Source organism: Nicotiana sylvestris, chromosome 5 (assembly GCF_000393655.2).
Source record: "Nicotiana sylvestris chromosome 5, ASM39365v2, whole genome shotgun sequence".
Lineage (NCBI taxonomy): Eukaryota > Viridiplantae > Streptophyta > Magnoliopsida > Solanales > Solanaceae > Nicotiana > Nicotiana sylvestris.
The window spans coordinates 149,891,510-149,893,294 of NC_091061.1; the positions used below are offsets into that span (position 1 = coordinate 149,891,510).

The 1,785-nt window shown below is 36.4% G+C and overlaps 1 protein-coding gene across 1 annotated transcript; it reads left to right on the forward strand.

Moving 5' to 3' along the window:
- The first annotated feature begins 1,015 nt into the window (after window positions 1-1,015).
- Window positions 1,016-1,363, forward strand: LOC138869486 (uncharacterized). The gene has a single exon (XM_070147106.1). It carries the CDS (start codon window positions 1,016-1,018, stop codon window positions 1,361-1,363), a length of 348 nt encoding a protein of 115 aa, XP_070003207.1.
- Window positions 1,364-1,785: the final 422 nt, after the last annotated feature.

Here is a 1,785-nt window from a genome sequence, read left to right on the forward strand (position 1 = left end):
TTACATCTGATGTGGCCAAGCCAACCTTTACCTTGGAGAAAGATGTTAAAAAATAGGGATATAATGGAGGAGAGAATTATCTGGAAGATCAATGATGGTAGTTGCAATATATGGTGGGATAACCGGAGATATGAGGGCCTTGGCTTATTCATGTTGAAGACCCTCCTAGGGACTAGAGTGTCAATAATTTATTTAGGAATGAGATTTGGTATATTGAGCATATGTAACTCCTAGAACACTTATCAGAACACACTCTGTCTAATACTATTAGGGCTCATAATTGTCTTGATTTGCCAATTTGGACTCCTAATGCTAGTGGATGTTTCTCTACATTTTCAGCATGTCACATTATCAGACAAAGAAAGGAAAAGTCTACCATCATGATGGACATCTGGCATAAACTCCTCCCATTCAAGATCCTTTTTATATGGAAATTATTGAAGAACAAATTACCTTTTGATGATATTTTGCTTCATTTTGGGACGAATATTATCTCTAGTTATTTTTGTTGTAAGACCCCACAGGTTGAGTCTATTTATCACACGTTTATGAATGGAGATATTGTCGTTATATTATGGAAGATATTTGGTAGCCCACTAGGTGTTAGATGGGATAATATTCCAATCAGAGCTATACTGATTAGATGGTGGAGGACTAGTCCCAAAAATAGCATTCATAAGATGCTCTTACAAATCATACTAATGGTTATTTGTTGGAAAATATGGAAAACTAGATATGGAGTAAGGCATGGCGATACCAGGTATTCAATAAGGAGAATTATTTATCAAGTCCTCACTCATCTTAGATGGAGTTTATCCAAAACAAAAGTAAACAAGAACTGGTCAGCAGATTTGTTTTACATTTGTGATCAAATAATACAACTTTCTCCCAAAATTGAATGACATGGGAGAAGCCTACCTCTTCGCGGATCAAGCTGAACACAGATGGAAGCAAAACAAAAGAGGGTTTGGCATGAGCTCGAGGGATTTGCAGGAATGACAATGGTACTTTAATCATGGCCTTTTCTCCTCCTCTTGGAACTTGCAGCAGCAATGTCGCAAAAGCCAAAACAGTTCTAATTGGCTTGACATGGTGTAACGAAAATGATTTTTTTAACATTATTATTGAAGGTAATTCTTTACTAATCATCAACATGCTAAAGGGTAGCATTAAATCACCATGGCATGTGTTGGAAATAGTTTTGAAAACTCAGGAACTTGCTAGAATGGCTAACTGTTCATTCCAACATTCTTTTAGAGAAGCCAATCAAGTAGCTGATGCATTAGCCAAGTGGAGCATAGAAAATATTGACAAAATGTTGGACTCCAGTATTGATCTACCACTAAGAGCTAGGGGATTATAAGGGTGGCAATTTGAGTACAAATCCATCTAACCCGCCCAACCCGCCCAGAGATTAATGGGTTGGGTTACAAATATTTTAGCTCATGGGTCAATTTGGGTTGAGCCCAAGTTAACCCATTATATTTTATAGCCCATTCTGACCCATTAAGCAGCCCAAATACAACCCATGAAACTCACCCAAAATAAAATGTATCTCAACCCAACTTATATAGAAATTTATTTAGTTGCCTCAATTTTACTTTTTTTTTTTTTGTATTTTTAATTTTATGTTCTTTTATTTTTCTGCACCATCCACCCACCCTGCCTCCCCCCCGGCAAAACCTGCCTCCCCCCTTAAAAAGAAATTTTTTACTTTTTTTTTGGTATTTTCAGTTTTTTATTTTTTTCTGCACCACCAAACCCCTCTAAAAATAATTTTACTTT

Excerpts from the sequence above, each read along its gene's own strand:
- LOC138869486 (XM_070147106.1), top strand. The coding sequence starts at position 1,016 with ATGGCCTTTTCTCCTCCTCTTGGAACTTGCAGCAGCAATGTCGCAAAA.